The 25,859-nt window shown below is 33.6% G+C and overlaps 1 protein-coding gene across 4 annotated transcripts in view; it reads left to right on the top strand.

The window, feature by feature from the left end:
- Positions 1 to 4,125: 4,125 nt before the first annotated feature.
- Positions 4,126 to 25,859, top strand: part of LOC111064455 (proteoglycan Cow) — a 220,830-nt gene continuing 199,096 nt past the window's right edge. The window contains exon 1 of one of the 4 annotated variants that reach the window (XM_039421927.1): positions 4,126 to 4,402. In XM_039421927.1, coding sequence (XP_039277861.1) covers positions 4,301 to 4,402 — 102 coding nt within the window. In that variant the 5' untranslated portion in view covers positions 4,126 to 4,300. The remainder of the gene's footprint in view (positions 4,403 to 25,859) is intronic. The other 3 variants (XM_039421928.1, XM_039421924.1, XM_039421926.1) reach the window with 3 other exon arrangements.

Consider the following 25,859-nt stretch of genomic DNA (forward strand, 5'->3'; position numbering starts at 1 on the left):
CATGTGCATCAAATCTGTTTTTTTCTTTAGAAATTGCAAGCAATGAGTTGTAGAGCTGTGTGTGGTAGGTCTGGCAATGCGATTTCCTAGAATAGCTAGTTCACATATGCCCTTCTTCCACAACATCTGCTCAACTCCGTCAAGATAAATGTGCTTTATCTGATATCTGGTGGTTGTTTGAGATACTAAAACCAGTACAGATGGTGTATGGAGTCACAAATGACATTTTTCCACTGGAATCCAGATTTTTGGAAAATGTAACATAAATATGCCCTCTTCCAGACGCCTTTTCAATTGTTTTTATGATGTGGGTGAATTAGCATTTTACTTCGAAGCTTTGGAAAGGATTTCATTTATTACAAATAAGACTAATGTAATAACATTGGTAGATAAAATAATAAGGTAGTCCTTGTGCTATTTTCCTTCCAAATTTGTAGGTGACACAGTCCAAGATGAGGTTAGAATTTCACGTGTCAATTTTCACAAAATTCTAGTCCAAAATGAACATGAAAACTATAAATTTTGAATTTAAAAGGCTTGAATTAATAAATTGATTAGAAATATTCCACTCAATTACCACTTGTAACAAATAATATTGAGTTATTTGAGAAAATTTGGAACCATTGAAGAAGAACATAAACTTGTCACTGATCCTAAAATAAGGATCATTCTTATTATTATCTAATTCGATTTCTGTTGAATTTTTACTTTTATTTTTTCAATTATGATTTTTATTCGTCCTCTGGACGATTCGAATCATTCTTTGTTCAAAAATTGTACAGATTGTCTAATTAATTGTTATTTGTTATAATTATACAGAATTGTAATATTTTAATTGTTACTACAAGATTGATGCTGCATGTAAAACTATATCAACTAATTCTTTAAAATGTATGAATTCAGGGCTACTTTCTTGTATTTATGAAATAGATTTATAGTACCCTTTGAATTAATAAAATATAAAAAAAACAAGAATACAAATTGTAACGTAACTTTACAAAACTATACAATTTGTATTCTTGTTTTTTAATATTTATATTCTAAAGGGTACTATAATTATTATATTTTAAAAAACTATATTAACAAATAAAATGCGTCCATACACATTTGTAATATGTCCATAATTTTTCGTTAAATAATAATTATATATTAATTAGCATTGAATAAGCTTCTCTATTTAATCCATCTGTAAAGGGTTGCCGCTATGGCTTAGTATACAATGAGCGCTGCTATCCAGAGATTGTCAGTTTGGTGTAAGGGTAAGCATGCTGACTGGCAATTGGGAGGTACCGGGTTCGATTCCCGGGCTGGCAACTAATTTTGGGATAGTAGGTCTCATCGAATTTCTATCTAGCTGTTAACCCTGTTGTCAATGTCTGCAGTAGCAGAAGTCTTCGGGTGATTTACAGCATTATCTAGGATTTTCGTTAAATAATAATTAGATTTAATTCCATCTGTAATTTGTTTATGTATAATATAAGTACTGTACGTGTAAAATATAATAAGACTGGTCAATTATGAAGCTTTTGATGTTTGTGATTATTATTATTACATTCTTGTTTGTTGTTATTATGAGAGTAAAACATTGTACTTGTTGGAATTATGTTTCTCATTTGCTATGTTTCCTCTATAAAAATATGTAATACTGTCAAAACATCAAGGAATAAACGATACGAGAGAATAAATTTAATTGAAGTTGCTTTCCATGACGAAACACTATAATAACTTTTTTGTAGTTCAGACATTGTGTTACTTGTAAATATTGAAAAAGCACTTATTTTGTTGTGACATCCAAACAAAGATCCAACAAGGATCTTTTTTGAAGATATTGAAATCCTATACATTCTTCAAAAAGCCAGAGACTCAACACACTAGAACAATACGAAATTTTTAAACACCTCAAAAATGACAAATCCAATTTTTAATAAATAATCAAATAAACTTCAAATCAAATGTAATATTTTCCCACATTTTGGCCGTACAGTCCATCCAACCCATAAGAGCAAGCGCCCCCTGGTGTCAGGCTGATGAAGCTCCTCTTCAGGAGTGAAATACATTCCTCAATACTCCAACAAAAGTAAGTGTTTTTTCAAATATTTACAAGTAACACAGTGTCTTAACTACAACAAAGTTAAATAAATTTAAGTTCCTTTTCAAGTTAGATTTTACTTTCAGGCTTTCTCCTGTGTCATGACCATAGAACCAGAGACAAACGAATTCAATACAATTTCTAATAGTATTCTTTTCTCTATGATATATGATATTCTTAGGGCCAAGTCACATGAGGCGTTTTTCAGACGAGTCGGCAGAGCAGGAAACTTACTAATTGGCTAATTGGGTCAGCGTTCGGTAATCAACTGGTAATCAGCTAATCAGAGAGCTATTTGCTCTGCGGACTCGCCTGTAAAACGCCATATAGCTTGGCCCATGGTATTATTTTCTATTTTTCCATGATAGAACTGAGAGCCAAATTATTCTCTACCATCAATCAATCTAATTAAAGCTAGAAATTAATACACTTCTTGTAGGTATGGTTTTTGGCTATCTCATTCTTTCATTTTCTTTATAGTTATAGTTATTTCTCAATCAATCATGATTTTTTTAGTGACTAGGGAAATACGGTTTTAGATAGCTCGAGATAATAGAATATGCAATTGATAGTATTCTGTTTCTCTATCTCTATGGTTATACGAAATACAACTTTGTTTGAATTAATAAAACAATATAAAACTTGTAGTAAGCTTTATAATTAAAAACTTTAAAATATTTTAACGACTAGTTTCGACCATAGGTCATTCGCTACACACAAAAATAAACAATATATATATATATATATATATATATAGTTATATATATATATATATATATATATATATATATATATATATATATATATATATATATATATATATATATATATATAGTTATATATATATATATATATATATATATATGAGAATAGTTGTTTACTAAGCACTTCCGAAAGCAGAAGTGGAAGGTGATAGCTCTAGCAAATCTGAGGTAATCTGATAAAATAGGTAGTAAATGACTACTTGAAAATGAAACTAGTCATTGAAATTTTAAAGTTTTCAATTATAAAGGGTACTACCACGTTTTATATTGTTTTTATTAATTCAAACAAAAGTAGCCTATATAAGTAAAGTGTTTTTTCACCACACTGCATAGAAAGCAGCTGTTTTCCAGTCCCTACGTAGATCTGAAAGACATTGTTTGCAGACGACTCTCGTCTGACGTCAGAACAGGTTTCTTTCCGGCCTTGGCCGGAAAGAGTACCCTTTCCAGCCGCTAACATGGAACTAAGAAAGGTGATCAAAAAACTGTTCATTATTTATGTTCATTATTCAATAATTAAAACATTTATAATAATATCATCTTATTGTCATTTGAAAGAATAAAAAAGTATAAACTCAACCTCCCACATAATTGAACATCATCTTTTAGGTTATTTAGACAAATCAGAATAAAAAATAAAAATACTTGGACAATTTCCTGATATTCAGATTACCTCAGATTTGCTAGAGCTATCACCTTCCACTTCTGCTTTCGGAAGTGCTTAGTAAACAACTATTCTCATATATATATATTGTTTATTTTTGTGTGTAGCGAAAAATAGCGTTCGCACCACGGGCAAACGATGTTTTTCCGGCTCACAATCTTTTCTAGTCCTCGGCCTACGGCCTCGGACTTGAAAACCGATTTCGAGCCGGAAAAATCTCATTTTCTGCTCTAGGTGCGAAATATACTATTATGAAATGGCTAATAACTTTGTTTGATTATCAACAAAAAAAAGTACTAGAATTTACAATCATCCTAATGGTATCTATGTTTTTATCTTGCTTCATTGACTTCAGATATTAACACCCTTCGCATACCATCCATGGTCATAATTATTCATAGATACCGTATTACTAATGACCAATGATCAAGCTTATGGATGTGAGTAGGTACAAATTAAAGGAGAATAATTATACTCTCTATACATAATAGAGAGTACGGAAAGCGGAGCGGTGATTATGGCAACAGATAAACGCGTGATAAGGGCGCTCCAGTCTGTCAGTCCCCATGCAGAGGGAAGTTGCAGGTTGTAAAGGTTTGAGCGGCGTACGATAGTTGGGGTGGCTGGAGTGGCAGCACTGCGGGTGCAAAAGAAGCAGACTTGTCAGTGTACAGTGTTGACCCGGGACTGTGCGAATCAAGTTGGCCTGAGCTCTTGGATTCTGTTTACTTGTATTGAACATTTTATTTCATCAACTAATCAGTGAGTCCTAGGACTATTCCGATGAAGTTTGCCTGGATTATTTTGTCCGTGGCCTTGCTGGTTGTATTCAGCGAGGCTAAGAGGAAGCACAAGTTCGAAGGAGACTTCGAATTCGCCGAAGAGGTAAGTTGCTTACTCCAACTTAACATTTTTTCACATGCTTTTCTAAAAACCAGACTACTACAACAGAGAATAGAAGATACATCTTCATCCAACAGTGATCATTTGTAGATCAGTAGAGCATCATAAACAATGGAGGCTTGGTAGTGAAGTTTTGTTTTTTCTTTCGGTCACGGACTCGAAGGAAGAATTCCTTTGTCCATCTCGCACCTGAGCTGAGAAGGTGTTGTTGACTGGTTAGTTTGTTATTCTTCACTACTTGCTCACTTCTCTCTCGCTCATCTAGTTTTTAACGATAAATATACCGTCCTCTCTCCACTCATGAGGCTAAAATACAACTTTAATTCAGTCATACATGTTACAAATATTCTTCTGGTTTTATTGTTCAAATACGTATTGCTCATTGATGTACACTCTTTTCTCAAAAAAATACTCATCTGAAAGTGATATCAGCCGTGCTATGAATGGCTACAGGTATACAGACAAGGTTCAAGGTACTGCTGTATTTCTAAAAATGCCGATCTTGCTATGGTTTTCCTCATCTCGATGCAGTAGATCTTAGATGACAATAATGGACATACCGATGAATAATTTATTATTAGATCTATTGTTTCCATTTTAGATGCACATTATGTCATAGTAGAAAAATAGCTATTGTGTATTTTCCAAATATTTCAGCATCGTAGTGATGGTATAGTATATAGATTGGTAGATATCGATATAAATTTATATAACTTGGAATAACAGTGTCACAATGACTTATTCATTGAAATATCTAGAATCTAAGTTGGTCTTAGCTGATACACTATTATCAATCTCTCCCAAACACCCGTGGTTGTAGATGTATTATACTCTCGGGGCTGAGAAAGATAATACACCGTACGATATATAAGACAATTTTGGCAAATTATGTTACGGTACAATTTTTGCATTGCCATTATCATACTGTATGATACATGATTTATGCAACATACAAGGAACCGTTTTTGAGTGATTTACTAGATATTTATAATGGTGTAGCAACCGAAAGTAGTTACTCAATTTTCAATAAATAAGTGGTTGTGACAATTACAAATAGGAAACGGTTACTCATCACATTGTCAACTCTCCTTGATTTAAAATTTATTAGAGACCAAAATCAGAATACTTTTTACAATTGGAAATATCATTTCATTTATTTTTGAAAACTTTCTCGCTTTCACCATCAGTTTATCTTTTGAAACAAAAAAGTCTCTTGCATGTTGAAAATTCCATGTTTTCTACATGAAATGGGGGATGAAGTTCTATCATAGAATTGATTAATTTGTCAAGGCTGTTCTAACCTCGGATGGAGGGCCAAGTCTCAACTTGTTATGCAAACAAACGTATTATAAATTTCTTCATCATCGATTAATTAAATCAATTAATAAATTATATCAATTATTGTTATCAAATTTCATCAGTGGCTACAATGGTGTATGAACTACGGGAAAACCCTGTGACTTTCAATGTACACTTGAATCTCAATAAAGGCTGCTAACTGCTTTTCCAATAAAGTCTCTATTGAGCTGGTCTTGTAATAATGAACACTTTGTCCTTATCCTTTATTTGATTGGTACTCCGATTTATATAACGTAATATTCATCTTTATGATATTAATAATATTATATCATAATGTAGTAGAGTACCGCATCTTGTAGGGCTACTCAATATTTTTGGAATGAATAAACTAGAATGTGTTTATGAAAATACTAATAAAAGAGCGCTAGCCTAGTTGATTCATTAAAAAATATATAACTAGTAGTTCTGCGAACAGTAGACCTCGCTCATGAATACAACTTTAACAACTTTATAATTGATGAGAAGGGCCATTATGAAAGTACAGTATATTGTGAAGACTTTGCAATGTCATCTATTATTTTTCCAGTGACAATGCTTCCAGGGACATCGGACTTATGAATGTCTTTCGAGGAAGTACCTTCACATCGTTCCCATATTTACAATATTAACCTTTTTTCTTTCCTTGCCCTATTACCATAGGCAAGGAAAGTATTGCTTTCCAAAAAAATTAAGGTACCCTAATTTCATCTTTTCTATACGTTTCAAGGTCCCCTGAGTTCAAAAACATGATTTTTGGGTGTTGGTCTGTGTGGGTGTGTGTCTGTGAACACGTTAACTCCATTCCTAATTAACTGATTGACTTGAAATTTTAAACTTAATGTCCTTATACCATGAGGATCTGACTATAAGAAATTCAATAAAATTCAATTCAAATGGCGGATAATGGCTAAAAAATCATGTTTTTCACTGTTTTCTCGAAAACGGCTCTAACGATTCTCTTCAAATTTATACCCTAAATAGCTATTTACAAGCCCTATCAACTGACATGAGTCTCATTTCTGGGAAAATTGCAGGAGCTCTCTCGAGAATATTCTCGAGAAGAATGAATTTCGTTAAATTTCTATCACGATTTTCTCAAAAATGACTTGAACGATTTTTTTCAAATTCATACCCTGTATAGTTTATTCATCAGCTCTATTAACTGGCATGAGTCTCTTTCCTGAGAAACTTACTGGGGGTCCACGCGTCCACCCCATCCTTGAGAAATCGACTTTGTAACCTCCTTCTCGTGCGTGAGGTAGGTAGGTTTATTCAAAAGAACACATAGCCGATAATTATTTGTAGAACAGCTGTTTTGGCAACTTTTGAAAAATCATCAAATTTCACAATAATTTACACAAAATGTACTCTGAAAACAATATATTATACAATAGTATAATCGTAGTTTTAAATATTTAGCCGCCAATCGGCAGTATGTTTATGTTATTCCCCTAAATTATTCTCGTTTAAGAATGAGGCTTATAGATCAATGAGCAAGGAAAGTTGTGTGAGTATACCACACCAGATTTTTAATAATATTAATAATTATAAGATATGGTCAACTGACGGAAAAAATTGAATAAGCAGAAGCAATTTAGATGATGAATCGTCTCACAGACGATAGTAAGACAGAAAATGATTCTAAATAAGATGGGTTTGTTGGTGTCAATGACAGGACGTTGCTAATGGTGGTTTTAATGGAAAGCGGTTTTAATGTTATGGCTTGTTATGCTATGCAGAATGTTGCATGGAATTTGCAACAAAAAATGTTCAGTAAGATTTTCTGATATCGACCTTAGTTTAAGAGATATATCGATATTTGGATATTTTTGAAAAACTTGTATAACTTGAAACGTAATCTGAGTCAAAATTAATTCTAAGGATCTGGTTGGAAAGAGGAAGAAATTTCCAATAAAATTAATATAATTTGTTCCTTTGTCGTTTATGAACTTTCTATGAGCACTCGAAGTTGAAAAAATTGCATCGTCGGTTTCAAAGCCAATTTCCACCAGTTCATGAAAAGTTAGAAAACATCAAACGAAGAAACAAATGAAACCTATATGAATCTTATTAGGAATTTCTTCCTATTTCCAACCATATACTTAGAATTTATTGATTTTGACTGATAATTTTCCAGTTATTGACGTTTTTCAAATATATCGAAAAATCGATATATCTCGAAAGCTAGGGTCGATATAAGAAGTTTTACTGTACTATTTTGTTACAAATTTCATGTAAAATATAATATGCTCTCCGGTGTTTACAGCTTTGGTGGGACCCTCTGTATATAGATTTAAATTATATTTTTCATACAATTAAAACAATATTATTTTGCGTGTACCCCTTGACAGTTCACGACTCTTTACCTCTTCCATGACGACTCTTTACCCAAGTTCAGTCTCGAAGTAGTATGGTTTCTAGCAAACGTCAAGTAGTGTCTAATTGCGAATCAGCTGAGCCCTTGATTAATCACAGACGACATCCAGCATCCTGTTGGTCGTTTGACCCTTCATAATTAATTCAAATTAGTTCAGAAATAGTTGCGAATTGACTGCATGATGTAGCACTCCAACTCACGAATACCTTGCCTAATTCGTCTTACATCTAGGCTACTGTTTTATACTATTACACTGTCAACTTCAATTCTTTGTCATTCTGTACCAGTGCCTGTGATACCATTTCGAACTTATAGAACTGAGTCTGAAGGAAACTATAGGCTGATCAGATTTCACGGTGCAATGTTGACGTTTTTTGTTTGTCTCTACCTTACTATTTGTACTGGAACTGTTCATAACGTAGAAAGGATCCATCTCCTATGCTTTGTTTGATCTCCTATCTCCTAACAGTGAACTGTTGTAAATTGTTTGAAAATTATTGTAGGAGCTTCATTTTGGAATACGCGGAGCATTTGAACTTTGATGTTATTAATGATCCCGATTAGGTGTTCAGGAAAGTAGGAGCATTTCTTTGAAGATTACTGTAAAGAATCTTAGAAATAGTTATCTGAAAATATCGGGTGTTTCAAAAAGAATGACCCAATTTTAAACAGTTATATTTATTTAAAAAATGGTGTACCAAACTATTTTACATCAAATTACTCACAGAAGTATCAAGTTTATGATGATGTATTATAAGTGTTCTATGTGCCCTCCTTTTGAGGCTCGGACGACATCTAAACGGTAGCCAAATTCATACCAGACTGTTTCGCAAGATGTCTACTGTCTTCTCGGACTGTAGCTACTGCGTCAGTTATCCTGGTTTTAGACTCCTCAAAATCAAGTGCTATGGGAGGAACAACGTTAAAGATCGTGTTTATGTTCCTCCCTTAGCACTTGATTTTGAGGAGCTAAAACCAGGATAACTAATGCAGTAGCTACAGTCCGAGAAGACAGAAATCTTGCGAACAGTCTGGTATGAATTTGGCTACCGTCTAGATGTCTTCCGAGCCTCAAAAGGAGGGCACATAGAACACTTATAATACATAATTATAAACTTGATTCTATGTGAGTAATTTGATGTAAAATTGGTTTGTGTACACCATTTTTTTAAATAAATATACTGATCTTGCGAACAGTCTGGGATGAATTTGGCTACCGTCTAGATGTCGTCCGAGCCTCAAAAGGAGGGCACATAGAACACTGTCTTATATACATCATCTTAAACTTGATACTTCTTCTGTGAGTAATTTGATGTAAATTTGTTTGTGTGCACAATTTTTTTAAAGATATAACAGTTTAAAATTGGGTCATTCTTTTTGAAGCACCCGGTACTGTAGTAACTTTCTTTTAATTTGATTCATGTAAAAACTATCACTCGGACTCGTAAAGCACATTGAGGTTCGTTGGAATAATTATTGAAATATTGTTGTAAAAAATTAATAAATATTCATGAATTATTCTTGAATGGTAGTCGTATCATTGGCACCTAACGGCTACCAACATTGTAAAAATTCGGAAAACTGTAGATGGTTATCCTTCTTGTATTTTTTCAGGGCTACTCTTGAATAATAGTAGTTCTGTGAACAGTAGACCTCACGCAGTATTCTCATCCACAAGTACCTGATTGAAACTATAGACCTTATGGAAATACAGCAATAGACTGGTTTCTCCACACATCTGTGTAATCACTTGTCAGCTGATTTATGATGAATAATTCTATAGTCTGATTTTTACTCTAATATAGGCGTATGAAGGAGGCTCCTTTTTCCTTTTATATTATCCTTGAAATGAAAATTTCCAAAAACCTTTTATATAAGTCGACGCGCAATTAAAAAAGGAACATACCTGTCAAATTTCATGAAAATCTATTACCGCGTTTCGCCGTAAATGCGCAACATATAAACATTCAAACATTTAAACATTAAATGCCAAACCGTCAACTTGAATCTTTTAAGGTGCGTACAGATTTACGCTCCGCGAACAAGAGCAATTCACTTTTAATCAGTTGATGCCAAGCTTTTTATATCTGTATCTACCGTTTCTGTAAAAATACAGATATAGTCAGCTGATTAAAAGTGAATTGCTCATGTTCGCGGCGCGTATATCTGTACGCACCTTTAGACCTCACTTCGCTCGGTCAATAATACTACCCGTTCAAAAACATCCAACACCTTGAAAATGTATCTTTCCATCAACGTTGTAGACAGTTGCAGCCAGACCTGATAACAGCTCTCACACTCACATTCACATTCACATTTCTACAAAAAAAAATCTGGTGTGGTACACTCTCACAACTTTCCTTGCTCATATTTGAAACTACGACAAGAGTTCTGTATATGTGTATATATAATTGTTTTCAGAGTACTTTTTCCTTTGTGTGAATTGTGAAATTAGATTATTTTTTTTAGTCGTCATTTTTTTAAAGTCGTCAAAACAGCTGTTCTACAGATGGAATATCACGACTATGTGTTATTTTTATGAGTGTATGTGCTTCTGTGTACAAGATATCTCATCTCCCAGTTAACGGAATGACTCGAAATTTGGAACTTAAGATCCTTACACTATAAGGATCCGACACGAACAATTTCGATCAAATGCAATTCAAGATGGCGGCTTAAATGGCGAAAATGTTGTCAAAAACAGGGTTTTTCGTGATTTTCTCGAAAACGGCTCAAACGATTTTGATCGAGTTTATACCTGAAATAGTCATTGATAAGCTCCATCAACTGCCATAAGTCCCATATCTGTAAAAATTTCAGGAGCTCTGCCCCATCTATGCAAAGTTTGATTTTAGATTCCCAATTATCAGGCCAATCATTCCCAATTATCAAAATCTCTACAATTAATGTTCAGTAACATTTTCACCTAAATTGAAAATAAGCTTTAAATTCGAGAAAATGTGATTATTCAATTGCAAATTATTGTTGATTCTATTAAATCATTCACTATGAAGATATAGCAGACCTCATGTGTGTCTCCAGTGTTATTGCCCTGTCACCACTGGCTCAAATAGTTGACTTAAGATGTGCGGTAACACTAGCATCAGGTGATCAATTTTCATAACGGCAAGGAAAGTAGTGTGAGTGCGCCACACCAGATTTTTATCTTTCATATTTTTCCGCGGGTGATGGTCTTGTCCAATGCAGATAATACTTATTGATAATAATGAAAAGCGAAGAGAAATATTCAGAGCATTTTCAGCATATTCCTTCTCTGTTATAGTCTCTTCTTTTTCTTCTTCTTCCCTTCAAAGCCTAAGGCCTGATCCGACTCACATTTGATATTAGTATAAAGTGTTAATTAATAAGTATTTTAATAAGAAAAAATATTGTCATATCTTTAATGATCTTCCGATATACCTCTTCCCCTTTGAACTGTATAACAGGGTTTGCAGTGGAATTCTCTCTTCTCATCGTCTCTTTGGGTGAAAATATACATAGTCAGATCGTTCCTCTACTCAACACAATCGTAGTTTTCATTCTCACACCAACCACAGCGAGTGTTTTGTGGGGTGGCAGAGTTTATGGTGTGTTAACAAGTTGAAGTATGTAAGAACGAAGTGTTTAGTTGGTTGAAAGTCTTTTGTTTATAGCAGATGTCATTAGGCGACAGCATGTAAACAGTGGGCTGTGATAAAGTATCGCTCCCTTTTTTTCTAGCATCGTTGACGAGTGTGGTCTTGTAGATCTATAGTTATGACTGGTTGAACTATTTATAATAACATAATTTCATAGCCCTGTGCTAAAAGAAGGACGAGAAGTACATTATTTTCGACGACGTTTGCCACTGTACATGAATTGACAATTTTTTTGGAACAAAATCTTAGCAAGGTTTCTGTAAAATTTTTACTATATAACATATTGTTGACCCGAATTTATTTTTGTTTCAAAAACTGTCTATTTCTGGAACCTATATCTGGGAATTGTCCATTTTTCAATATTTTGTTTTCTGAAAAAATAAAAAATGCAATAATAAAATAAAAATAAGAAGTAATTTAGGAAGCTGATTTTACGACTCACACTGCGCATAAGGAATCTTCCTTTTGACGGTGTTTTTGCCTCACCTACTGTACTCATGCATGTGAGCATTAATTAAATCTTCATTTGTTAATTATTATCTATAATATTATGAATTAGGATATCATTTCGTTATTACTTCTAATTGAATAAATAAACAGTGCCTTAATTTTTATGTAAGTATTTAAGTTAAGTGCAGTAGTTTATATTTATTTTTTATAAAGCTTTTTTGTATTCTGTTTTCGGCAAATAAATGAATTCAATTCAATTCAATTATGTTTCCATCTGTAAAATAAGAAGTGTTTATGAAGTTTCAACTAGTTTCGGATGGACACGTTAAGCCGTCGGTCCCGGCTGCCAAAAAGCAGTCGTTAGGTCATGTCAGAGGCCCTGAAATTGATCAGTTGCGACCTGAAAACTCTGACACCAGACCTGAGCCAGCCAGGTCACTCGATATTATTATTATTATTATTATTATTATTTTATTATTATTATTATTATTATTATTATTCAACTAGTTGAAGGGTTGAAGAGTTGTAGTTATATAGTCTTGATCGTATATGAATATATCTAGTTACTTGTTTGAAAATTGGTTCTTCCTTCCATTTATTCAAACAATTAATGATGCTCTTTGTGATAGAACCTCCTGATAATATAGTAGGGCATTTTCGAGTAGACTAAAGATCCTGAAAAGTTGCTCCAAGTATTTATAAAAATGTATGTCTCTAACGTATTCAAACTATGTTTATACTTGTCTACTTTATTTAAACTAAAGTGATACATATTTTGAAATATTCACTTTTTATCCGTTTTTGAACTATTTTTAACGACACCACAGTCTAATATCTTTGAATATCAGTTATTAAAACTAGTAATCACTGTTGAGCGCTTTCGGATTTTGAGAATCCATTCTCAACACTGCTGTCTAGTGTCTTCTTCTCGTTGTCATTGGTTGGTAGTAAGCGGTCGGTTGGTATCAGTGGTGTTGGCGGTTTTATTTGAATTTATTATAGAATCAAAAAGTTCACTTTTTATTCATTTCTTACAGAGAAATTAAACAAATATTATTAAGCATGTTATTACAGGCAAATTAAACACATAAATTCTCAAGCATGTTATTACAGTCAAACTAAACAAATCACTTGCAAGGTATGACAGAAATAATTCTTCATGCTGGATCAATACTGTATCTGACCAGAACTTGGAACTGTGAGTCGAGAACAACTTGGTTCAAGGATTTGTCGTCTTTCAAGTAATTGGATTATCTCGAGCAAGACAGCTCACATTTTAGTGGCTTGGCTTAGGAAGCTATTGAAACTCCAAATCAATTACCTTCTCGTTTTGCTAGTATAAGTTCAGGATAATGCAATGTACGGTACCTAGAATAATGCAATGTATTCTATACAAGGTATTGATACCTTGGTATAATGCATCTCTAGAGATTCATCAACGATGATTATGTTGTTGGCTGGGAGAAAATTAGACTGGTCTAATATTAATTGAAGTATGTGTGTTTCTTAAAAATATCGAAATGTTATATCAAAGAGAAAATATCCCATGGTATAGGTCGTTTATGTTCCAAATTTCAAGTCGATTCTTGTTATCTCTAGCCGATTACTGTCTATTATTACTGTTTTGTTAGGGTGAGAGTGTAAGAACGGCACAGTATGAGAGGCTACAAGCTTCACGAAAAAGAACTACTAGGACTATCGGTTTGAGTTTTAACAGTGAAACTTGCAACATAAACGCTTTATATCATGGGATATCTTCTTATGCTATATACTTCCTCTATTGTAATATTTATATGTTGACTATTTCAATTTTGCTTCTGTATCTCTATAATTAGTTGCAATAATATAAGAAAATGAGTTTGCTATAGTTCATGAGTTTGTGGATTTGAGTGAAATTTTCAATATTTTTTTGCAATTGTGAAGGAAGAGTTTTGTTTGTATTCGTATTTGGAAATTGATCAATCTAATAAATTCAAAATTGTAGTAGATACATTTTTTGGACTAAAAATTGTGTACGAATTATCATTTAAGTTATGTAAGTAGCATAACCTTTAGACTGTGTATTCCAAATTAAGGTTTGAAGCAGTTTTGGGCAAATGCCTGTTGTTTTTACCTGAATTGTATTTGCATATGAATAAATAAATAAATAAATAAAATACAAATCTATGATTAGCTTCTCTATCTTCTAGATCTTCATAATAGATATACTAAGCCAGTTCAACACTTGTCGATCTTGGGACTTTCTGACTACAGTAACTATATTGGGTAATATAGTTACTGCATCTCTGACCGTGCTTATGAATTCTATTAGAACATAACTTTCCAAACATGATGTCAACAACATGTTTTTGCCAAGTTCCGTTCAATCTGGTAAAATTTATAAAGACGGCAAGAAATCAAATGACAAAAAATCTATTTGTGTGCACAGTGCACACACACACACAGATTTTTGTTCGTACGATATTTTGCCGTCCTTATAAATCCTATTAGATTAAATGGAACCTGACAAACATCATCTGTTCAATCCAATAGAATTTAAAAGGACGGCAAAATATCGTACGAACGAAAATCGATGTGTGTGTAGCTAGCCTTACTTGGACGAATTCAATTTATTTCACTTCACTACCTCTTGAAGACTTAATTTCTTAGATTTGAATCCATTCAGTTTTATTTTGAGATTTTGATTTATTCAATTTTATCATTGTTTGATCTTTATTCTATGAGAATTATTAAAACATTTTCCACATTAGAAAATTAAAAAACGCCTTCCATCGAATTGAAAAAGGATCCTTCCCAATTTCAAAACCTAATTCCATATTCCTAGCCAAAATAACATCTTCATATCCTCATTATGGCTTCTCCATACAGAAATTCACTAATCTAGATACTTCTTCAATGTTCACTTTCTCGTGTAGAGCTACTTTAAAATTAAAAATCTAAGTACGGTACTCGTTTATGAAAAATTAATTTCGAAAGGGTACTCTGATTTTCAATTCTTATCCAGGTATTTCTATATCACAAGGTTGACTTCAGCTATTCAGAAGTCGAACAATCTCGATTTGAGGTTAATTGATTTTAGCAAACGAGCTGAACTAAGGATGAAGGATGAGAAGGAGGTGGTGGAGGAGGAGGAGGATGATGAGGAGGTGGAGGAGGAAATATTAGCATGTGCCAGCAGATGAGTTGAAAATGAGCCCCAGCCTCAACGCACCTACAGATCATTAGTGAAAGCCATTCAGACGCCAAGATTGTCCTCATAATCGCTTCAAAGTTCAAACTTTGTCCTTGTGTATGCATGGCAGCAGCAGCAGCAGGCCGAGATTCACTACAAATTGTCAGCACTCCTTATATGATTACATCAATGCTCTCCATCTATTCAATGCTGACATTATGCAGTGAAATTTATCGCGAGCTGATGACTGTGAAACTGTCAGTATACCTTATTATATAACATCAATGGTCCCCATTCATTCAATTCTGACATTATGCAGTGAAATTTATCGCGAGCTGATGACTGTAAAACTGTCAGTATACCTTATTATATAACATCATTGCTCCCCATTTATTCTAGTCTGACAGTGTGAAGTGAACCTGAATAGAGCACAGGCATCCTTTCACTCAATAGATGCTCCTCCCGATTATCCGATCCTCCGTTCGACCGTCTCTCAACCTATTCACCCACCACAATGTTCAGTGTTGGCAAATAGTTGTTGGAATATGCGCGCCCCCTAGTCAATTTCCGCGAAAACTGGTTCGATTAATAATCATGCCATTGTTGTCCGAATGCCATTGAGGAACGGTCTCTGCCATTACTATCGTCAAAATGATAACAATAAATCAGCACCAATTCCTATTGCATGTTGACTGTGCTGCGTAGCCCGTCCTATAATCAAAACTATAATCGTCCTCTATAATCAAAACTATTGTTCTACCCCACTCCGGTAGTAATCTGATCGTTGAAAAGCTTGCTGAGTTTTAATAGATTCTTGTAAATATTGGATATTGCCTCGTGGAATAGTGTTCAATCAATCAATCACTCGCATAACTAAAAATCTACCGGACCAAAAACGTTCAAATTTGATAGTATGTTCAGTTGGCCCTTTGGAGGCGCACTAAGAAATCTTTTGGCAATATTTTAACTTTAGGGTGTTTTTAAGGGTTTAAAGTTCGTCATTTAGCATGTATATTCTTCTTCTCCCAATCTCTTAATAATAATTGAAATTTCCATATCATATGTTACTATAGAACTATAATCTAGATAGAGTACCTCTTCGAAACAGTTGTTAACTGGCAACTAAATTAATAATTTTGTCAGGTTGGCATTAAGTTGAGTTGACTTTTTTAGGTTGGCACCAAGTTGAAGATTTAAATGGATTTATCGCGGAAAAATTGATTGTGCACTGTTACTTCAATCCTGGTAATATTATATTACTAGCCGTCAGGCTCGCTTCGTTCGCCATATCCTTTTAGCCAGACGTTTAGTCTGGACCCCCTACTGGATTGTCCTAACATATGATAAAAATGTTCAAATGAAAAATGCAGGCGAGCGAAGCGAGCCTTTTGATCTCATTCTTGGATGATCCAGTCAGGGGTCCAGGGGGCGGAGCCCCCTGGCTAGACGGACATGGCGAGCGAAGCGAGCCTTACGGCTAGTATCACATAAAATAAAGAATCTAGCTACATTCTGCTACGGCAGACACTGAAAGAAAAATTATTCATCAAAACATAATGGGAAAGAATACGAATTCTTGGTCTCATCGAACAATATCTATCAATCTAATTTTTTTCTTAATTACAGTATCCACAGTTTCCGATTTCTTAATACCATTTTTTACCGATTTCTATTTTCGAATTAAGTCGAGGCTAGATTTATAAAATTTCTTTCTTTTTAACCCTACACACTGCCTTTTATCTGATGTATTTGTAAGTGTAGTTTTTCCCTGTACGATATCTGATGAACTTGTATTGTATGTTTAGGGCTTCCTTGTATGATACAAGGTTTTTGTGAAATTTTTTTTGTCTAAATTTTTGTGACCCCTAAAATCGATATTGTCCATCCAAATTTCTCATTTTCCTCATATCACAGATAACACAACATTTTTTTCATTTTGTCTGTCCATATCTACACCGGGTTTTCCTTATCATAAAATACAATCAAATTAATTATAGTGATATAGAACAAGTGATCAATTGATTACTGTTCAACAATTACAATTGAGTATTGTTCAATTGATTAATCTCTCTATTACGACATTCTCTTATACTTGACCTAAATAATATTGTGGAATATGTCATTTTTTTGTGTTTTTTACCAATAATTACTTCCACTTTTGATTGGTTTCATTCCCTTCTCTTAAAAAACTCTCCTCTTGACCTCATTACATGAAAAAGTTCTATCTAGTTCCAATTAGGTTTATTCATGGTAAACAATTTGATTGGTGAATCGTGGTCTGTAGTAGAGCCTAAATTGTCAGTTGTGATAATGATCTCATAATACATTATTGCATGGAAATACTTTGAGTGTGAAAAGAGCTCCTCTTAAAGAGTGACATTCACTTCATCAAGATATCAGCTGATCAAGAATCAGTTCGGGTGGGCAACTCCATTACATCAAGTTCTCAGTTTGTCATGTTCCTATTGCTTTCAGAAAGTCTAATTGATTTTTAATTTCAATATATTTATATATTCAATTTCAAAATTATCAAATATTCTGAATAATAGTAGCCTATACTAATAGACGTATCCCTTGACCATTCCCCAATCTTACCTTTAAATAACTCATCCATAATGCGGAGAAAGGAGCATTTATTGACCGAAGCGAAGCTGAGGTCTTAGTTTCGACTCGATCGGCTTTTGTCTGTTTGTTTGTACCGCAGTTACAGTCGCAGTTATTGTCCGATTTTGATAAAATTTGGTATACAAGTTCTATGAAACAAGGCGCAGAAACGTATGTGTAACGATTTTTGATAAGACCTCCGGTTTTTTTGTAATTTGAAAAACCACAGACCAACCTCCTTCCAGGAAGTTACTTCTTCATATCTAGCGCCGTTATCTTGCAAGATACAGCAATTTTTATTCTTTTTTAAATGGAAGATCTACAATACGTTAAGAGAGAATCTTGCCCAAAATAAATATGAGTAAAAAACAAGTAATTTAAGTATTTTTTTATAATAGAACCTGTGCCGCTCTAAAATGAGCTCTATTTATTAATTGTAGAAACCTTCTCATCTCACTTGATTGCACATTTTTCCCCTTTTCAACACGAAATTTCTCTGGTTCATATATGAATAGTTTCTGGAAAACGATTAGCTTTTGTTTTTCCTTTTAGTATGAGTTCGGAAACCGAGTTGTGCGCATTTAACATTCTGCATAGCATAACAAGCCATAACATTAAAACCGCTTTCCATTAAAACCATCATGAGCAACGTCATGTCATTGACACCAACAAACCCATTTTATTTAGAATCATTTTCTGTCTTACTATCGTCTGTGAGACGATTCATCGTCTAAATTGCCTTCTGCATATTCCATTTTTCCGTCAGTTGACCAATATCTTATATAATTAATTATTAAAAAAGTTGTTATATAGGTTAATATTGTAAATATGGGAACGATGTGAAGGTATTTCCTCGATAAGTCCCGTGTCCCTGGAAGCATTGCCACTGGAAAAACAATAGATGACATTGCAAAGTCTTCACAATATACTGTACTTTCATAATGGCCCTTCTCATGAATTTTAAAGTTGTTAAAGTTGTATTCATGAGCGAGGTCTACTGTTCGCAGAACTACTAGTATTAGTCAAGTTTCCTCGAATTCAAGCTTTTTCAACGTTTGAGTAAAACGGATGTTTTTTGCAAACTTGAAGTCAATTCTACAAGAACTGAAAAATTAATTCACTATACCAATAGTTACCCTTAGTTTTGTTGATTCAAGCAAGTAGATGTTGAGCATGTTTGACTTTTGGATTCAACTTGAATCTTGAAGGAACAATCCAGCCTAAAAATGGGTGAATGAGATGAAAACAGTTGTCAGTCAATGTAAAATCTATGGAAACAACTACTTGATAAGAAAGTATGATGTAGATTTAGATGAGAACTTTGAGAAAAGTTAGATTTTCTACTTCATAATGATATACTTTGAAAAAAATGGGTGAATGAGATGAAAACAGTTGTCAGTCAATGTAAAATCTATGGAAACTACTACTTGATAAGAAAGTATGATGTAGACTACTTCATAATGATATACTTTTGAAAACGACTTCAAAATCGCTCATTCATCTCAAACGTTGAAAAACATGAATTCAAGGAGAATTGACTGATGTAAACGAAGCTTAACTATAAATAGTATAGTTTATAGTGTGTATATCGGTGTAGCTGAGTGCATATTGTCCTACAACAAAACGTGAGTCCGTGAAACTAGACGATCTGAAACCAACTTACTATTTGTTGCAATGTCTCAAGAAATGGTCAAAATAGGCACTTGATGATGTGAGATCTTCAGAAAATGAGACCCTCCCGTTGTATTGCTGGGCACAGTTGATAAAACAGAAAACAAGAATATCAATTAAAAAAGAAATTCTCATAAATTACTACATAAAACTTCAGGCATTTTCGACGCACACTTGGCTGACCTGGCATGATTGAAATTTATTCTTTCAAAAAAATAAATTGATTACAATAGATACAACTGAAAATGATGAGAAAATGTTGTGTTAAACCCCTGAGTTTATAAATTGTGAGGTCGTACATGTTCCGTAATATACATTTTCTAATCTCTTGTTCAGTGTGGATACAATGGCCCATATGAATAAAACCAGAGCAAATGCTCATGAGCAAGAGCATGGAGCATAAGGTTATGCTCATGAGCATTTGTTGATAAAACATGAGCATTTGCTCATTTTGATATGAATAAGCTTTACCTTATACTCTTTAATTTATGCTCCTGAACTCTGGAGCAAATGCTCACGTATTTTAAAGTTTTTTCATCAGCTGATTCGTTTTTGTAGCCTTACTTTGTTTTTATAGCTCAGGGAAGCGCTAAATATGCAAGCAGGGGGCACCGCTTGTGTTTGCGTCGATTGCTCTATTTTCTATTTATGAATAGAGTTTTAGGTTAGTTGAGTTTGGAATTTTGAAATAATAGCGTGAAAAAATGTCATCTCTAAAATAGTCTTCAGCATATTCTTATAATATCAAAGCCTTCTTATAATTTTCTATCTTTATATCAGGTAGCTTTTGTACTTATTCTTTTGTAGGGATAATGGTGATATATATATATATATATATATATATATATATATATATATATATATATCATGGTTGAATCTAAAAAGAGTTTTATAGTTCTCAACTATTGGTTGTGATCGTATCTGGTATAGTTTCCTCTTCCTCATACGAATTAGTTGAGCCATTTTACTATGAGCAAAAAGTGATACTGCTCTAGACTAGACTCACCTTTTTTTGAAGCATTTGCTTCAAAAATTGAGCAAATGCTCTAGTTTATTCATACAGTTTGGAGTATGCTTTTACTCTTGAGCAAATGCTCAAAACTATTTTTTTGATGAGCATGAGCAAAAGGTTTTGCTCACGTTTATTCATATAAAATGAAGCAAATGCTCCATATTTTAGAATTATAAGCAAATGGTCAACTTTATTCATATGGCCCATTGTCATGATTGGTAAGTTTTATCCCATTTGCTCCAGTATTTCAAGAAGTGGTCAAAATAGGCAATTGATGTTGTGAGATCTTGACGATCTGAGATCCTCCCTTACTCAGTTCGCTGGTGAGCCAACACAGGCTCATTGCGAAATAGGCACTTGATGAAGTGAGATCTTGACGAACTGGGACCCTTTCTTATTAAACTCTCTGTCCGCTGGTGAGCCAACACACGTCATGTTGTTCATTGTACTGGCTATTCAAATCTGGATTTTGATATGCACCTTTGCATATGCATGTAGCCCCGTACAGAACTCATATTATCGAGTATGGCAAGCTGAGACCACCCAGGTACAAGAGATCCAAAGAGATGACTGCTGACTTCTCCCCTCCACCTCTCTCCTCACTAGTTGCTATCCAAAGATGCTGCATCCATAATCAATTGGATCCCGTTTCAAGTAAGGACCTCGCCGATGCCTGTATGCTCGAATCTTTGATCTCAAAGCATTCTGAATGCATGTGATCCCAGTCAAGTGGACAAACCCAGTGAATATGCACTTCTAAGGTGACCTACATTCTGTACTCTGTGACTTGCCTAGTTTAGAGAAGTAATTGAGAATGCTTCTAAAGCATTGGCGATTGGAACTGGAAAAAAATGGTTTTGTCATAGGCCTAGGCCTATTTAGTTCTTCAACTTCATTAGCGTAAATTTAAAGTTTTTTTAGCTTTAATTTGCTTATAGTCCCTAAACTGAACTGCGGGGTCAGAAATTGTCTTCCAAACATTTTCCTCTATAACCTTTCTTTGACTAGACTATAAACTAACTTTATTTGTTCCTCATTGGAAATTAAACTCTGAGCATCTATTGCAGTACTAATCTTTATTGGAACATAAGAAACCATGGTTTGTCATAGGCCTATTTAGTTTGTCGCTAACTTTATTAGATCCTTACTGGAAATTCCCTTACGTGCATCTTTTACAGTACTATTCTTCATAAAAACAGGATAATACGGTTTGTCATAGGCCTAGGCCTATGTAGTTTGTCGCTAACTTTATTTGATCCTTATTGGAAATTCCCTTTCGTGTATCTTGTACAGTACTATTCTTCATAAAAACAGGATAATATGGTTTGTCATAGGCCTAGGCCTATGTTGTTTGCCGCCAACTTTATTAGATCCTTACTGAAAATTCCCTACTGTGCATATTTAACAGTACGAATCTTAATTGACCCTGTATTATGTGAAGTGAGCATTTTGGAGATTTTTTCCCATAGCGGATTATTTTTGAAGATTTGTGATTTATCAACGTATTATCCTAGATCGTGCTGAGGCCAGTATATGTTTCATGCATGAAATCACCATTAGCTCAATCATAAATTTTTACAAGGAGTGGAAACTGTAAAAATATATATTGATAACTGGTCATAGATTTGAATTCAATGGAAACGATTTGATATTGTCCGAGGATAAATTTTTATGCTTGCCAGTAATTTGTGAATTGAATATAGAACCGCTATTGGATATTCTAAAGAAGTATCGGGAAAATCGGTCTCATTTATTCAGAATGCCATCCAATAGGCTCCCAATATTAGCATGGGAGTACAAACCCGAAGGAAAGCGAGGCATAGGAAGACCGCGAAAGAAATGGATGCCGGTACAGTCCAATAGAGCCTAATCCTTGTAAGAAGATGATGATGATTTGATATTGTCTAAACCGCTAGTTTATTAAAACAATTTGAGTTGCTAACACTGATATAACTGAATATTACTAAATATTGATACACCATAATCAATCTTCAGTAAACTGAAAGCTTGAACATTGAGCAACAAAATACACAGTGTGGGTGAAGCCCTACGATTGGCCATTCGCTGTCGACCAATAGAGACTGAGCTCTACTGCAATTGGCCGAGACAAAGCACGCTCTAGTACACACTTCACGGCCAATGGCAATAGAGCTCTTAAAGTCAATTTCATCTGATATGGATATTAAAACAACTGATATTCTTACTTCTGATGTTTTCCTCACGGTCTGGGATCGGCGGTCTGGGATCAGATCATATCAGTCGAGCGACATAGAATAACACCATGAAAATATTCTATATTAATAATTCGAAACTAATATTATTGATTAAATATTACGAGTCATTTTAATAACTTATTATGTCTCATTGCATATTTTGAAACATTTCATAATGAAATTATCCATGAAATTCAATTTAAGTAAATACTAACAATCTACGTCTATGTAACATGTATGATTTATATTTTATATGATTTAACTACAGTAATTTTAACATTTTTTTGAGTTCAATTTTTTCTTATTTTGAGTTCAAGTTTTTTTTTATGAAACATTGAATTATTTTCAAACTAAAATGAAATTATGAAAGTAGCCTACTGAAGTTTTTGAACGGGCCATATTTGTATACTGTATTAACCGGGACTTTCATTGAATGTGACTTCGTTTGTGATTTCGTTTCAATTTTCATAAAAATTATTAAAAATTTACAGTACATTATAATAATATAAAGGACGTTTCAGTTTGGAAAGTGTGTTTACCTGGAATAAAATGCTGCAACGAAAACGTAAGTGTCATTATTTATGCTGTTTTTTACTTTCCTTGCCCTATTACCATAGGTAAGGAAAGTATTGCTTTCCAAAAAAAATTAAGGTACCCTAATTTCATGTTTTCTATACGTTTCAAGGTCCCCTGAGTCCAAAAAAATGATTTTTGGGTGTTGGTCTGTGTGTGTGTATGTGTGTGTGTGTGTGTGTGTATGTCTGTGAACACGATAACTCCATTCCTAATTAATCGATTGACTTGAAATTTTGAACTTAAGGTCCTTATACCATTAGGATCCGACATTAAGAAATTCAATAAAATCCAATTCAGATGGCGGAAAAATGGCGGATAATTACTAAAAACCATGTTTTTCACGTTTTTCTCGAAAACGGCTCTAACGATTTTCTCAAATTCATACCATGGATAGCTATTTATAAGCCCTATCAACTGACATGAGTCTCATTTCTGGGAAAATTCCATGAGCTCCGTAATATTCTTGAGAAAAATGGCGGATAATGACTAAAAATCCATGTTTTTCACGGTTTTCTCGAAAACGGCTCTAACGATTTCCTTCAAATTTATACCATGGATAGCTATTCATAAGCCCTATCAACTGGCATGAGTCTCATTTCTGGGAAAATTTCAGGAGCTCCGTAATATTCTTGAGAAAAATACCATATAATGACTAAAAATCCATGTTTTTCACAGTTTTCTCGAAAACGGCTCTAACGATTTTCTTCAAATTCATACCATGGATAGATATTCATAAGCACTATCAACTGGCATGAGTCTCATTTCTGGGAAAATTCCATGAGCTCCTGGAAAGAGACAACTTTCTGGCCTAGCCCGGAAAAGAAACCATTTTCTGACGTCGTCTGCAAACAAGGTCTTTCAGATCTACGTAGGGACTGGAAAACAGCTGCTTTCTGTGCAGTGTGGCGAAAAATAGATATTGATAACCAGTCATAGATTTGAATTTAATGGAAACGATTTGATATTGTCAGAACCACTAGTTTATTGAAACAATTTGAGATACTAGTACCGGTTGATACACCATAATCAATCTTCAGTAAACTGAAAGCTTGAACATTGAGCAGCAGAATACACAGTGTGGGTATACAATTGGCCATTAGCTCTCGACCAATAGAGGTTGAGCTCTACTGCCATTGGCCGAGACAAAGCACGCTCTAGTACACACGTCACGGCCAATAGCAATAGAGCTCTTCAAGTAATTTTCATTTGATATGGATATTGAAAACAACATTACTATAAAAAATACAGAAAGTATTAGAATTTAATAAAAAACGACTGTATAATCAAATATAACTTAGAAGACAATCTTCATAACATTAAAGTTAATTCATTTTGATCAATTTTCATTCATTTACGATAGTGAAGATGTCAACATCAGATCATATCAGTCGAGCGATATTCAATAATTCAATTCAATTTATTTTTTCCTTCTGAATACAATTCAAAGCAGTTACATAGAATCTTGAGCAATAAAGTTTATACAATTCAAGAAACCATATAATGTACTTACTAAAAAGAAACAACAAAATATAGAACTATACTAAACAATAAAACTCTTGAGCTATCACAATTTTATTCTTGTATGAAATTCTTGTATCAGATAGGAAAGAGCTTACATAGGCAACAAAGGCCTGTGCGAAAGCTCAAGTTATCATAACAATATGCGTTAAAATACCATGAAAATATTCTATATTAATAATTTGAAACTAATATTATTGATTAAATATTACGAGTCATTTTAATAACTTATGTCTCATTGCATATTTCGAAACATTTCATAATGAAATTATCCATGAAATTCATTTTAAGTAAATACTAACAATCTACGTCTATGTAACATGTATGATTTTTATTTTATATGATTTAACTATAATTGTTATTTATGTATTTTTGTTTTTGACGCTCAACCTATCTTGTAACTGTCTTGAGAGAACAATAACTAATTAATTTACATAACAATATATTTATCTGTGATATTGTTACACAATTTATAGATGTAACATGCGAAACATTCAGATTTTTTTATTCTCCACCAGCAGGTAACCCGTGCTCCGCAAGGGTCTAATTAAACTTGACAAACTCAAAGCTTAATTCACTGAAATCTTGAAGAATTTAGAATAGACCTATAACAATCCTCGGTTACTAAAGAATCTACATGTAAAATTTCAAGCTAATCAGATCAGTAGTTCAGACGTGATGATGCGTCAAACATAATTTTCCTATCCCGTACGTGTATAAGCCAGTTCTTTATTTTATTATAGTATTATTTGGCCCGGCGAACTTCTTACCGCCAAAAAGTCAATCTATATCATGTCATACTTGACTTTATTTGGTGAATCATGAAATTTATCTGACAATCAATATTTTCATTTACATCTCAATACGGAC

Source organism: Nilaparvata lugens, chromosome 2, assembly GCF_014356525.2.
Source record: "Nilaparvata lugens isolate BPH chromosome 2, ASM1435652v1, whole genome shotgun sequence".
Lineage (NCBI taxonomy): Eukaryota > Metazoa > Arthropoda > Insecta > Hemiptera > Delphacidae > Nilaparvata > Nilaparvata lugens.